Raw genomic sequence first — 14,405 nt, 5'->3', positions numbered from 1 at the left:
TCTCATCAACCTAAAGGTTTATACATGCAGTTTTCATATAAATATGCATCTAATTGACATAGTGGGGATTATGGAGACCATACCCATTAAGAGATCAATGGATTTTATATTCTCCTTTCTCGCAGGTGTGACAGGCTAGGTGTGGGGTTACAAGGAAGCAGGTACTTGCTGGAAGGCTGGAAAGAGAGAATGGAGGCTTCCCTGTTCAACAACCATGCATCAGAAGAGAGCATTTAGCCCCTGAACCTGGGCCCTGACTTCCTACTAGAGTTAGGACAGAGCTAATTATGCCTAAGTATTAACATCAGCAGTGCCGTCATGCAGGCTTCCCAAACCCAGATCTGAGCCAAAGAAAGCAGACAGAAGGTAAGTGTTGAGGGAAATAAAATATCCCACAAGCAGTTATCCTGGCCCAGTGTCCCTGCACGAAGGAGCCTCCGCAGCTATAGGACACATCAGGCCTCACGTTGCTTGCTTCTAATGAGGTCAACTAATTCTGCAACCACGGACAGGTTTCGTGATAAATTGGAAAATGACTTCTGGGGCAACTGTCTCCAGTTCTCAGAAAGAAAATTCACAGAAGTGAGTGATTGGCTAAAAGGCCAAGAAACCATTGCCTCAGAGTGGGGTCCCAGAGCAGAGCAATGTGGTCATTCACAGTGTGTTTGAGTATGTGACAAAAAATAAAAATAAAGAAGAGTTTGATTTCTCCAGCCAACATCACAAGCTGAAAATATTTTCCTTTAGTAAAATAAATAAAGGAATCAGAGATTTTTCTTGATTGATAATAATATTTGCTAAAAGCATTTAATGAGGTTTGGAGATGTAGACATGGTATCAGTCCCAGATGAAATAAAGATGAGAACAGGATTTAGCTTGGAGACGAGCTGCAACCCAGCCACACCTCTCTCTCCTTATTCATACTTCACTTGCTCAATTCAGAAAAATAATATTTGGGGGTGGCTAAAACTAACAGGCTCGGTGATTTTGCCAGATTACTAAGAGACTTCTTAGCTGACCTTGAATTTGCTCTCAGGTCCAAAGCTTTATGAAATTCTAAAATTTAATCATTTGAGGAAAGCCCTTAAAGTCTCTTGGTCATGTTTAAGCAATTAAATATTAAGGGGAAAGGGAGAAAATTATGTAGCAAAATTCTATAGAAAAAAAAGAGATAAAGGATGGTTAGACAAGTCCAGATTTTAGCTGAAAGTTCCTGAGATAATATAATCTCTGTCTAAATGAACCACTTAGCCTCAGTTGGCATACCTGCTTAATATTTTGATGAACCATACTACCACTTGCTTGAGAACTCCTTGTACAGATTTAAAAATTTTCATAACCTTAACATTAGTTTATCTTACCAAAAAAAGGTGTAGCATTTGAAAAAAACATGTATATAATGGTCTTCTAATTTTGTCCCCTGGGCAGATGTTGGTTCCCAATGGTAGAGATGATGACCTGTCTGGAAGCCCATTCACATTATCAGAGATGGGATAACATGTAATTGTAGATGGAATTTTCTGGGGAAACTACGTACCAGTCCCCCAGGAAGAAGCTGAATATCACACAGAGGATTCAGATACCATTGACCCACACTTAGGAAGCTAGTGAAATAAAATGTTGACCACATTGAATACTAGGAAATTCAGCATTCTGGTCAACAATGTTAACAACCCTCCTGGGACTGGTCACTTATCTTTTGAAGATGCGGCTTTGCAAAGAGTAATGTTAAAAGACCATGCCCCCAGAATGGCCATCATCAAAAAATCTACAAACAATAAATGCTGGAGAGGGTGTGGAGAAAAGGAAACCCTCATACACTGTTGGTGGGAATGTAACTTGATACAGCCACTATGGAGAACAGTATAGAGGTTTACAAAAACTAAAAATACAGTTACCATATGATCCAGCAATCCCACTACTGGGCATACACCCTGAGAAAACCATAACTCAAAAAGAGTCAGGTGCCACAATGTTCATTGCAGCTCTATTTACAATAGCCAGGACATGGAAGCAACCTAAGTGTCCATTGAAAGATGAATGGATAAAGATGTGGCACATATATACAATGGAGTATTACTCAGCCATAAAAAGAAACGAAACTGAGTTATTTTTAGTGAGGTGGATGGACCTAGAGTCTGTCATACAGAGTGAAGTAAGTCGGAAATAGAAAAACAAATACCGTATGCTAACACATATATATGGAATCTAAGAAAAAAAAAAGTTCTGATGAATCTAGGGGCAGGACAGGAATAAAGATGCAGACGTAAAGAATGGACTTGAGGACATGGGGAGGGGGAAGGGTAAGCTGGGACGAAGTGAGAGAGTGGCATGGACATATATACGCTACCAAATGTAAAACAGATAGCCAGTGGGAAGCAGCTGCATAGCACAGGGGGACCAGCTCGGTGCTTTGTGACCACCTAGAGGGGTGGGATAGGGAAGGTGGGAGGGAGATGCAAGAAGGAGGAGATATGGGGATATATGTATAGCCGATTCACTTTGTTTTAAAGCAGAAACTAACACACCATTGTAAAGCAATTATGCTCCAATAAAGATGTTAAAAAAAAAAAGTCACCAGAGGGGCTCAATAGTAAATTTGAACTGGAAGAAGAGGGAATCGGCAAACTTAAAGATAAATTGATAGTGATTATGCAATCCAAATAACATAAAGAAGGATGGAGAAGAAATGAACAGAGCTTCAGAGATGTATGGGGCATCCAATAAAAACGTTAAAAAAAAAAAAAAAAAAAAGACCATGCCCAGGAGTTTCTAGAAAGACTCCTCTCATCCTCATTCTCATTTCCGGGTGCCCACACAAATGAGGCCACTTCCTCATTCCTCAAAGCCTTTAGGATCCGTTTCCAAAATGAAGTTGGATTCTTTCTAGTATTTCAACAGCTCCAGCCAATGACTCTCTTATCTTTCTTATCCTCCTAATTCACACCTGTACCCTGCCTTGATCTGGCTTCTGCAGTCCTCACAAATGGTCTTGTCCCCTGCCTGTACTCAAACCCTCCTCCATACTGGTCATTTTCCCTATTTTCCTCCATCAAACCCAATGCTGATCCCTGCTTTTCTTAAATTCAATCTGATATATCAATCTTGTTTTCATATAAAATTAAATCTGACAAAGAGGAAAGACCTGGCTCTCTCATCAAACTTCTCCTCACTGTATTTTTCTCTATTATTGGGGAAAAACACTGATGTGCCATATACGCATTGTTGATTAGAAAGCGGGTCCCCTAGCCATTTAGATAATGCTTAGAGTCGTGTTGTTAGAAGGAGTGCTTGATGTTATCCAGTACTTTGTCTATGTGAGAAAACTGAATCTCAGAGAGTTTGGGTGACTTGTGAGTTTGCACAAAGGATCTGGGCTGGAATCCAATGTTGTTTTCAGTATACCATATTGCCTTCTTTTTTACTTCCTCTCTGCATATGGCACTGTGCTAGGTGCTATAGAAACACTCCCCAGGACCTTTCAATTCAGGAACAACGCTGTTGACACACCAGCATGAAAGGTACCTCACACACAACCCAACTGGCACTGGCGTGCACGCTCTGCAGTTATTTATACCATGTAGCGCTCTAACCCCCTGCTCCCTCCCTCCCTCCTTTCCTGTGTTCAACCTGTCGCTGACTCTGGCTGTTGCTTCTCTGCGCTAATGCCAAGGGCTGTCTCTGCTGCTGTGGAGGCTGCCCTCCAACGCCTCACTCCCTGATGCAGGCCCGGATGCCTCTCCTTATGGGGCCTACACCTCCCGACACTCTCCCTTCAGACACGCCAGACGGCCCTGGCAGCTGTCACCCCTTCACCTGGATCCTGACCGTGTCACACCCACCCCTGGGAAAATCTCCAGATGCACCCTGAGCAAAACACAGAGGCCTGAGTGAGCAGGGCCTGACGGGGAGCAGGGCCCCTGAGAACACAGGGCAGGTGCCAAGTTGCAAAGAAAAGAGAAATGATAGACTTTAGAGTGAAACTAAAAATAAAGAGAATGTGTTTTAATACCCCTTTGGCTGATTCATCTTTCTGTGGCACCAGAAAGAGGGGTGTTACCCCCTATTCATGAATGCCTTATGTTTTGCCTACAAGGCCTCTCTTCCCACATCTGAAAGAGTAAACTGACAGTAACAGTGTAAGTATAGGAGATAATGCTGGTGGCATGGCTACAATCTCCACATTGGAGCCGGACTCATCTTACAATTTCCGTCACAGCCTTTCTCAAAAAAATGAGATAACTCACGTCCATATGTGTGATTCCTCAACATCCCTTCTTATTCTCTCTTGTTTTGTCTGTCTTCATCTCATTCAGGCGTGGGTCCAAGATGGAGTAGTGATTAGTGGGTCTGGTGACATTGTATACTTGGTGGCTGTTTATTTCCAAAGCATGGTTGGCAGGAAAGGGAGCCTTAGATTTCAGTCATTCCAGAGAGGGAACTAAACTCTAATTCTTAGCCTACCATGAACTCTGCATAATATGAGCTTGTGCCCTAAAGTGCATCAGTGAGCAAAAGGAATGTCAATGGCTGTCAATAACAGGAGACAAGCAGATATAGAGGAAGAAGAGAAAAGAAAGAGGAGAGAAATACATATGCTGGTGGAAAGTGATTGAGGAACCACCCTGACCATGTATTTTGCCCACATCCCTCCAATGCCTTGCAGCATTGTTTTGAAATAAGTGAATAGATACTAATGCTGAAAAGCCAATTATTTTAGCCAGTGGATTATTTGGGAGAAATCAAAGGTAACAAGAGTTCAAGATAAGCCCATATCATTTGTGTGACTTAATTGGAGGATCTGTTCTCATAGAGTTCCTATTCCAGATTAAAAATATTTAGGACAGTCTATACAACATAAAGTTTGGATATTCTTTCAAAGGAACACATATTCATTCATTTTCATAGAGAACAGTCCTCTTTTATCTAGAAAGGCCATCTTTTCAACCAAACTTTGGAAAGGATGCATTTTTAAGAGGAAGAGAGGAAAAGGAGGAGACCTGCCCAGCTAGCCTTGCTGGCCAGCTAACTCCATAACAATTATAAGAGCTAACATTTATTTAGAGTTTATTGCATACCAGACATTGTGCAAAACACTTTACATGCATTCTCACTTAACCTTCACAACAGTCTTGGGAGATACTCTCATGTCCATTTTACATAAGAGGATCTGAATCTTAGAAGAGTTGGTGCCTTGCCCAAGGTGAATAGTGAATAAGTGGCAGAATCCAGACCTGTCTGACTCCAAAACGTGTGCTTTTAGCCACTCCACACATTGCCTCCTTCACTGGTATGACAGATGTCACAGGCAGATCATACTCAAACCCTGCAGTATGTTCTAACTAATCGAAACTATATAACTGGAAAATGGTAGCTAACTTATATAGCAGGCTCAACTGAAATAATTCAAACATAAAAATGACCTCCTGGCATTTGATTATCTTTTACCTTAGACGTTGATAAACCAAACCATTCCCTCAGGACAACATTTCTGTCCAGCAAAGCATTTCTCTTGCCAAAGTATAATTTTGTTGGCTACATCTATCTCCTCCAAGGCCTGGAATCAAACCTAAACTAGTAAATTGTGCTGACCTGGCAAGACGCTCGCCCTCCAGGGCATTGTATCAGGCTAAAGTAATACATCACGTTGCTTCCCACTCTGTCGGCCCATTTCTCCAAAGAGCCCTAAAACGGTAATGTTTCTCCTCTGAATCTCTAGTTTTCCTGCTCATAAGCCTTGCGCTTTAGCTCCCTGGCCTTTGGGACAGAGGCAGACCGAATAGCACTAGTTTCACACCTGCCCTTGAGTTGGGGCTTCCAAAAAAAAAAAATGGCATATTTGAAGAAAGGGGCAGCCCCACAGAGCGCTGCTTCATTCCTTTTCGGCCCAGAGATACACAAACATTGACTTGATTGGGTAACAGGAAGACTTTGGTCTTTGGGTGATGGGGATTTAGAAGCTGAGAAAGAGTTGCCGAGTGATGGGGGTGGTGGCAGGTCGAACAGAGCCGCGATTCCTAGAAAAGATGACCTCGTTCACCTGAGAAGTAGTGGGACCAGCAGACACTGGAAATTAAAAATTAACACAGGCTGAAGTGAAACTGATGACTGAATTTGATAGGTTTTCAAGAAAAGTTTATGACATGCCGTTCATAGAAGAGAGGACATTTTCTGTGTTCACTTTTATAAATGCCAAAGGCCAGTCCTACTTGGAAAGATCTTCTACAGAAAAGCAGAAATGTGCAGGGTCCACTGGCAACATATAAGGCAGGCAATAGGTATATATTTTCGAAAAAGTTCTTCACAAACACTCCTATTTTTAAAATGTTTTGACAACAGTTTTGATACTGACAGTCAAGCACTTCATTCCCCGATATGTGGTCGAGTATGTGTGTGTACATACTCTCGTTATTCTAAATGCATAGTGATGTGGATGGTCTTACGGTAGTGAAGACATCTTTCCATATCTTTACTAAGCACATGAACACATATATCTCAATATTTGTTTTAATGCAAGTTGATTTCCATAGAAATTTTTAAAGGTAAAATATCGATTCATCAAAAGGCTTTAAGTTAATGCAAATCCTATGAATTCAGGAAATATCAACCATTCAATGTATTACATTTGGGGTCTAGGTAATGGTCCTATCACAATTTTCCTTATATTAGGAATTCTTGATAGAAGTCCAGTTTTCCCCATAAAGCCATAAATAGGGAAAGTGAGAAGTGATTCTCACTAAAATGGACACAAATTTAAGATTACTCACATTTTACCCAACTTTCCTACTAGTATCCCATGCAAAATTATGTCAACTGAATGCATTTTTATTAGATAAGGTGGTCCATGGAGCACTGCTGCCTAAGAAACTAATCATTCTGAGTTATTCTAAATTGTCAACAGGTCTGGAAGTTATGGATAGATAGTTGGTGTAGGAAACCTAACTGGCTTCTACAGATATTAACTATGGTATTTGATTGTGTGATCAATCTTAAGTTAATCAAAGTTAAATGCAACTTCGTTTTTTATTAGTTAATAATCCATTTGTGTTTTCTACCAGACACATAATTGTGAATTTTCTAGAAATAACCCTGGAAATACAACTAGAACTGTCTTACTTCTTTTTCCCTGCTTTCAAAACACGATCAACTTTAGAACCTCCCCCGTTAGCAATTTCTAGAGAACTTTTAGTCCTTGGAACGCAAAGAGTAATAAGTGTATATCTTCAGAACTGGATATTTCCCTATTTGGAAAATGTTTTGCATTTTTTATTATTTAAATACTGATTCTTCAAATCAATGTCTCCTGTTTCCAACAATAGAGTTAAAATAATTAAAGGGAAGCTTTCTCAATAAGCAAGAGGGGAAGTTTCAAAGGAAATTAAAGTTGAGTACAATGTCCCCACTGTATCCCCAGAAATCTATAAAGAAACACAAGCTTATGTGGCACCAATAAAGGTAGTACATATTTACCAATGATGAATGACCAGAGCTCTTTGCTCTACAAGTGATGACCCCAGTTAAATCTCATTATTATGCCTTCTCCTTCAGAGATGGAGGGAAGCAAGTTGCTTGCATCCATGACAAAATGTGAGACTCAGCTAATTGGCATGGTTTTAATGATGCCAAAAGTCTGCCCCAAACCCTTATAACTAGCAAGTTTGCCCTGAAGATCATTGAATTACTCCACTGACCATGCATTATTTAAAGGGAAGTGCTATTATTATAGAAGCCAGCTGTTTAATCATTGGAATTCTGTCTGTTGGCCAACTTTCAAGATACAGCCGTACAACTTTCAAGATACTGTGATGACACTTTATGTCTGCTCATAGAGGACTCAAGGCCTAGGTTAGGTGGTAGCCAACTTGTCTGCTAAGCAATCTTTGTTTTGCATGCTCTGGAGGAAACCTACTGAAAAATAAATACACAAATATATAAATTTCCAACGTCAAGGCTTTGTCAGCAAGGAGAATTCTGTGAAATTCTACCCATGCCTGTTCACCCTAACAGTTGAGTGAGTATATGGACACTTCATAATTGGTATGACAGAACTCTGGGACTATACCTAGTTGTAGAAAGGACTATCCCAGTCACCTGTCTTTTGTCATAGAATTGAGTACAGAAAAATGTTTTGAGCATCTTGGGGAACTCAAGTGATAAACAGAAAACAAATTTTAACCTTCTAAGTTAGAAAATATTTTCTTTCTTGAAGACAGTGTAAAAGTGGTTTCCAACCATAGTGAATCTTTGGTTGGCCTAGGTGAGTTTTCTTCTCCATTTCTTTACTTACTGCAGAATATTTGGAATAGAAAGGACCATAGCAGTCAGACACTGTGTTCAATACAGGAATATGCTCTTAGGGTCTCTGACAGGTGTTCATATAACATTTACTTAACTGCTTCCAGCAATGGGAAATTCATTACATTTAAAAGAAGTCAGTCCCATCTTTAACACTCTTAAGTTCAAATTGTTAGAAATTTTTGCTTATATTAGTCCAACATTTGTTTCTTTTTCACCTACCAACTCCGATTCTGCCCACTGGAGCATAATTACCTAGTGCTTAATGAGGAGTTTTTAAAGGCAAGGATGGAACAGTTCACTCCATCTCATTTAAAAATTACTCATAATGACAATAGCTGCAATTCTGAGGTCATTAAAAATCCCTATTTTTCTCAAAATTGATACTGTAGCAAACTATTTTACTGTTTTCCTGGTAAACCACATTGCATCATGCTCCTAGTTTTAGCCCATAGCAAGAAATATCTTTATTTTGGTTCTTGAAAAATAAGAAATATGAGGCATTTGAAGATAAAGGGAAAAACTTTGACCTTCAACCCTGGCCTCTCAATTGTTGAGAAATGATTTTTTTGTTGTTAAATATCTTTATGTAGAACCAGAAGTCAAGTCTATAAGACACTTCAAAGGGTCAATTAAACTTTAAAAGGCAAGGTAAACACTTGTTGTGTTCATATATTTTCAATGAAGTACAATTAGTCCATTGTGGACATCGTGAATAGACAAAGAAAAACATCTTTCTAGGACTGTGGTGGCTAGAAATAACTGGTAGTTACATTTTTGACAAAATCCAAGTCTGTAATATTTTGACAACATTAAAAAAAACAGATATAGACATAAGGTAAACTTTCTTTTTAGAGCATTATGGAAGAGTCCTAAATTTCTCTGTTCCTAAAGTCATTGATCTATGGACTAAAAAAAGCACAGCTATTTTATAGACTGAACCATGGCAAACTCTGAGCTCGTCTAAGAGGTGACAGCAGATGCCTGCTGTGTGCTATTACTGTTTGCCGTGCTGACGATTAGTTTCTATCTCTCAAGAGGAAATAGTCCTGTGGTGAGTTTCATGGCTGTTGACAGTCACCAAGAAGAGAATATGTATACATACAATGTTTGATGCTGTTCTGAGATGAAGGTTAGTGTCCTTCTCCAGTGGCAAGCAAGAAGCTCCAGAACCTATGGAGTCTCAGAAGGAAGATTACTTTAGAGATTCTTGAAACAGAGGTGCTAAATAGGTCCTGGAATCACAGAGCCTATCCCTCTCCATCTTCAACCCATAAGGATGAAATTAGTTGTTTCTAAGTTAGCCGAGTGTGAAGGTTTCTGGAACTACTCCTGCCACATTACCTCCAAACATCAAATTACTATTCCAAATTCAACAAATGAATCGCAATCATGTCCCATCAAGAAATGCATCGTTTTGGCAAAGAGCAATCATTACCTGCGGTGGATGACAGGGACACTTACCTCAAAGTAGGCTGAGTCACCTTCCCCTCTCTCCCCACCCCAAGAGAAAACCAAAGTGTATCAGCCACTCTCCACTGGCTGACCCCTTCAGCCTCTTGAAATAGCCACTTAGCAAAAAGTATGCAGAAGTCCTTTGTGGATTACAAAGAGCCATGTAAGCCTATTTGTATCTTTATTCTAATTTATAATTCCAGGAAAAGATTATAAAAACAAAAAAAAAAACAAAAAATATTGTTTACATTGCCCAAGGGACCAGATAAGTCCTGGCTTGCCAGGGCCCAGCTGGCGAGCAGAAGCAGAGAGTCTTCTGCACTGGTTGATCCTCCAATGGCAAGTGAAAGCACCGTTGAGGCTCCAACTGAGACCAGCTGCCCGGTCCCTTCCAAATCCCTCAACCATGAGGAACCCACAGGGTTCGCCCTGAACAAAAGCAGCACACCCCACCCAAAGAGACCACAATTGAACCCTTGCTAAGTTTCTACCCCTAGCTGCCCGAAGAAGGACAATAAACCTGCCTTACAGGGAGGAAGCATCCCCAGGTTCCTGTGCCAAGCATCAGGAAAACATTTGGATTCTTAGAGGATGCCATGAACAGCTGGCCCCTCGAGCCGCAAGGCAGCCAAACTAGTTTGGTAGCAGGCCATGACCATGGGTCTGATCTCCCCCAACTAGAGAGTTCAAAATATACATGGAGATTTTGACTTTCAAAACTCCATCCTAAAGTACAGTATCATTATTATGTGAACGTAAGACTTTTTATTTAACATATAATGCTGTCTTCTGTGTCAGGAATTTAAATTGAACATATGTCACATTGATTAATTGGATCCTTCTGGCTCAATAGTTCACAAATTTTCTTCCATGAAGCTTGGACATCAGTGGAGAAGACTCAGGCCCTCCACCTCCCAAGGGAGGTAAGGGAGACAGAGAAAGCCAAGATCCAGTCCCCTGCCCTTGCCCAAGCCACAGCAGTTTCACTTTTGTCTGTTTTATATACGGGTATATAAGCAAGATTTGGTGTAACAGAAGTTCTACTATGACAAAAAGTTTACAAAGAATTCAAGTACGTTTTAAGTTCCATGTAAACTTGTTTTGCCTCCTTTTTACTTCTAGAGCCAAGAAAAGTGTGTCCAAATCAAAACAAAACAAAATAGAATCAAACTAAAACCTACTTGCCAAGTAAAGAGGCCTAATTGATTTGCAAATATCAAAAGAAATTTGATTCCTGGTGTTCCTTCTGGGCAATCAGAATGAAAAATGGACATTTAGTTCATTCTGTCTCAGTCTAGTGGTTATTCTATAAGAAAACAGAAATGATGGTTCTGGCCTCTCTAGGGTGATAGGAGAAGGGCCCTATCACATTGGTATTGTCATCAGTTCCAAGTTCCAAAGCTTCTGGATGCAGTCAATAGAGAGCCTGTCCCTTCACAGACCCTATATGATCCTGGAAAGCGATGTTCTGAGGAAACAAACCAACATTTATTTAGGACCTACTAGGTGTCAGGTGATATGCTAAGTACTTTTCATATAGTATGTCATATAATCCTCAAGCAATCAGTACAAGGAAAATCTTATTAACCCCACTTTACAAATGGGTAAACTGAGGCCCAGGAAGCTTAAATGACTTGTCCAGAGTCATACAACAGGACTCCCAGGCTCTATGAGGCACTTGGGCTTTGCCAGGAGTAGACCCGAGTTTGAATCCTGGCTCCACCACTTACTGCATGAATGACCCTGAGTAAGTCATTCCCAACTCTGAGTTTCGGTTTCCAAGTCTCGGTTTCTGCATCAGTTAAGTGAGGAGAACTTTCCAGACTTAAAACCCCTTTAATTCTCAGTCTGATGTTATAACAGAAGCAGTTAAGCCAAAGAGCAAACATCTGAGCCATCCTGCAACAAAAACCATGCAGATTTGCTAACAAGATTAAGAAAACATAAAACATGCTCTTTTAATTAATATTCCTAGCAGCCTCCCAGTTAAGTCAACATATAAGGAAAGGTGAGGATTGGGTATAGACAAGATCCTTGACTACAGGTGGCTAAGAACTTGAGGAGAATTAACACAAATAAATGCACAATGAGTGAGGTATTGCCAACGAGTGTGGCACCAACTCCAGGAGACATACTGGAGTCCAGAAAGATCTAGGGGGTCAGGAATTGTTGGAGGAGCTTCAAGAAGAGGTTGACTCACAAAAGTGTGGGTTGACGAGGTGTGGGGAGAGGAGAGTCTTCAGGGGCTGGGTGGAACTGTGGAGATAGCATATTATCCCACTCTAAAGCCAGGCCTTTCTGCGTTTGATTGGAACAGACAAGCCCACGGGGTATGGCTCGAGCAGTCGGAGGGCGCCTCAGACAGGAATCGTGGATGAATGCTGCTTCCGGAGCTGTGATCTGAGGAGGCTGGAGATGTACTGCGCGCCTCTCAAGCCTGCCAAGTCAGCCCGCTCTGTCCGTGCCCAGCGCCACACCGACATGCCCAAGGCTCAGAAGGTAAGCCAACCTGGGGGCGGGGGATGGCCACCCCTGCGAGATCTGTATCCTATCCATGTGGGTGAGCCAAACAGTAACTAGGTCCCGTAGTCTCCTGGCTCACAGGTCAAAAAAGCTCCATTCTCACCTGAGAGTTCCATACCTTACATCACTCCACATTGTAAACTCTCCCTTCCACTGCTCTGGACCATCTGATCATCAGAAGATGGTGGAGAAGAGTAATTAAACTTGGGCTTTGATATCAGACAAAACTGACATCCTAGGTTCGCCAATCACCAGCGGAGAGCCCTTGGCGAAATAATGTAACCTCTCAAGCCCTAGTTTCATCAGTAAGGTTGGGATAACGGTACTATCTACCTCATCAGGTCGTTAATGTGCATGCAATGCTTTTCACATGCCTGCACAAAGTAACTGTTGGACAAGTGTTAACTTCTGTCATAACTGCATGAATAAAGTATGTGACCTTTCAAGTCCTGGTATTCTGCAAAGGTGCAAAGAAAAAAAAACACTCTAAAATGGGAACTAATAGAAATTCACATCCAGTGGCAAACATAAAAGAAAATAAAAACAAAATAGAAAGAACATAAAAACAAATAGAAACTTCTGCTTGGCTCTAAGAACACCAAAAAATTTCTAATGATCAAAATCAGCAGGTGTCTCTTACTAAGAGCTAGACTTTAAACAAGCCTTAGAGGTACTATCTATGCCATCAAAAGTACATAAATCATCTGATGCACATTGATAACTTAATACATTTTTGTTGAATGAGTGAATGAACAAGTGAACAAATGAATATACGTGACTACATTTTAGTGATTTAAGTAGAAAGAATGAGAACTAAAGAGAAGGTGAAGAAAATGAGGAAGGATGAATAAGGAAAGTAAAAAGCTCTCAGGTCTCCTTGGGGACTCTGTTGACAAAAAAAGAAAAAAACTTGAGGTTTTAATCTTTGGAGTCAAAACTTTGGTATCAGACAGAAGGCACAAGATGAGAGACCAGGAAGTACATAATAACACCTTTGCTGCTTCCTGGTCCTAATTTGCAGCTGAGGCTGGAACAGGGGGCTTAGCAGAGATGCGACCCCAGGGAGCCACCTTGAGTGATGCAAAGGGACTAGGCACAACCTGGTTCACAGAGAACACAGTAGCCAGAGGATGAGTCAGGAAGCAAGCGCCACAGAAATAACTTTTAGGTGAATGTGGCTGGAAGGTGTGCTTGAGGGGGTGAAGGCAGGTTAATTCTTTCTCTTTCCAGGTGACACAGTGCCTCTCAATTTCTAGTTGGGGAGGGGGTGGGTGGTGTCAGAGATGAGTCCCAAAGTTCTGGAATATCAGGTCTAGTGACTGAGGTCCAGACACCTCTCCAGCACCAATGATGTCTTCTGCATCTATGGAGCCCAGGCATTCTGGGCTGACTCAAAGGCTCTGTCTCCCGGGACACCAAGGGGACCACCTGTTCTCAATGCAATTATTTTTGTGATGTTTACAGTATCAGCCCCCATCCACCAACAAGAAAAAGAAGTCTCAGAGGAGAAGGAAAGGTGGGCCAAAGAAACATCCAGGAGGGGAACAGAAGGAGGGGACGGAAGCAAGTCAGCAAGCAGATGAAAGGAAAGAAGGAAGAGCAGAGGAGGGAGACTGGAGCTAGAAACAGAACACAGGCAAGAAAGGAAAACGGAGGAGAGAAGGACTAAGACAAAGGCAAGGAGGATGAGAGAAAAGCAGACAGCGAGAAGCAAGTGGGAGATGCTATAGAGGAAATGAAGAAAAGTAGGCCCGCTGGAGCTAGAGAGCTCATGTGACAGGAGGAGAAACGGAGAAATGTGGAGAAACTAATAAATGTGGAGAAATGGAAAAGGAAAATGTCATGCCCAAGAAAGTGCAAAGAAAGACAGTGGCAAGAATGAAAAAGGCACAAAAATTATGAAAGAGGCAAATAAAACAATTCCCCTCCCCACCAAAAAAACAAGTAAAATAATTAAAATAAAAATCAAGGCTTTTATATGCATTTTAAATTTTTGTGTGAATTTTACAAGAATTTCCATGTCAATATATATCCAGAGTTAAATATTAGCCCCAAATTCTCAGCAAGAGTGAATTGTGTCATAAAAGTTCCCAGATTTCCTTTCCTACAGTGTCATTGGAGGCTGCATTTCT

General features: G+C 41.0%; 1 protein-coding gene across 2 annotated transcripts in view; it reads left to right on the top strand.

Moving 5' to 3' along the window:
* Nucleotides 1-14,405, top strand: part of IGF1 (insulin like growth factor 1) — a 73,844-nt gene that overhangs the window by 42,968 nt on the left and 16,471 nt on the right. The window contains exon 3 of one of the 2 annotated variants that reach the window (XM_022599836.2): nt 12,068-12,249. In XM_022599836.2, the coding sequence (XP_022455544.1) occupies nt 12,068-12,249 (182 nt within the window). Of the gene's footprint in view, nt 1-12,067; nt 12,787-14,405 lie in introns of those variants that run through there. The other variant, XM_022599832.3, reaches the window with a different exon arrangement.

The sequence above is a fragment of the Delphinapterus leucas genome, chromosome 11 (genome assembly GCF_059928025.1).
Source record: "Delphinapterus leucas isolate spDelLeu-1000000601 "Yukka" chromosome 11, BTC_Dleu_Yukka2, whole genome shotgun sequence".
NCBI lineage: Eukaryota > Metazoa > Chordata > Mammalia > Artiodactyla > Monodontidae > Delphinapterus > Delphinapterus leucas.
This window is presented reverse-complemented; position numbering and strand designations above follow the sequence as displayed.